The following is a 798-nucleotide window of genomic DNA, read 5'->3' on the forward strand; positions in this document are numbered from 1 at the left end:
AAAAAAAAAAAGGCCGCTGATCAATACTCATCCGCACAGTCAGGGGCGTGTTATTAAGAAGAATTTAAAGATGGTAGTGATGATAATTCATTCAATCAATTGATTTTTACAAAGTGATCTTATATGCGGTGTCAAATATTATTACGGTTTGAAGCCATTGGCGTTTTGTTGTTGACAGACGCCCGGGAGTGTGTCCTGTGCAGTGGCGATCACTGGTCCAATGACGCTCACGACGCCTGCGTGCCCAAGATCGTCGAGTTCCTGGCCTTTGGAGAGCCTCTTGGGATCACTCTCATCGTCATCTCTGCCTTTGGAGCCCTTGTCACCTTCGCTGTAGCGGTGAGAATACGCTTAAGAAAACTTCCCATGACTGCGGCGCTGCAATAAAAGCGCCGCCGTTTTGTAGGTGATCTTTGCTTTACACGTCGGCACTCCTCTGGTGAAAGCCAACGATGCTCTCCTGAGCTTCTCGCTGCTCTTCTCGCTGATGGTGACCTTCCTCTGCTCCATCGTCTTCTTGGGAGAGCCTCAACACTGGAGCTGCATGACCAGCCAAGTAGCTCTGGCTCTGGGCTTCGCACTGTGCCTTTCCTCCCTAATGGGTAAGGCGGGAGAAAAATGCGTGTGTAAAGTGTTAGAGCTAATGGCAGTTCTATCTTCCATATGATAGATTATCTTTAGTCTATTATCTTTATCATTCTACCCAGGCAAGGCGGCATTACTGATGCTGAGAGCTCAGGCTATGAAAGCGGCCCGTGCCAAGGCGAAGGCTGCTTCCAAAGCTGCCAAAGCCGCAGC

The 798-nt window shown here is 49.2% G+C and overlaps 1 protein-coding gene across 1 annotated transcript; it reads left to right on the plus strand.

Annotated features, from left to right (window-relative positions):
- Positions 1 to 30: 30 nt before the first annotated feature.
- On the plus strand, positions 31 to 790 carry LOC109509069 (vomeronasal type-2 receptor 1-like; the record flags this gene model as incomplete). Its single annotated transcript, XM_019858992.1, has 3 exons — positions 31 to 339; positions 407 to 602; positions 708 to 790. Coding segments are annotated over exons 1-3 (495 nt in total), but the record flags the coding sequence as incomplete, so codon positions are not given.
- Positions 791 to 798: the final 8 nt, after the last annotated feature.

This window comes from Hippocampus comes, unplaced genomic scaffold (genome assembly GCF_001891065.2).
Source record: "Hippocampus comes isolate QL1 unplaced genomic scaffold, H_comes_QL1_v1.1 C16753488, whole genome shotgun sequence".
NCBI lineage: Eukaryota > Metazoa > Chordata > Actinopteri > Syngnathiformes > Syngnathidae > Hippocampus > Hippocampus comes.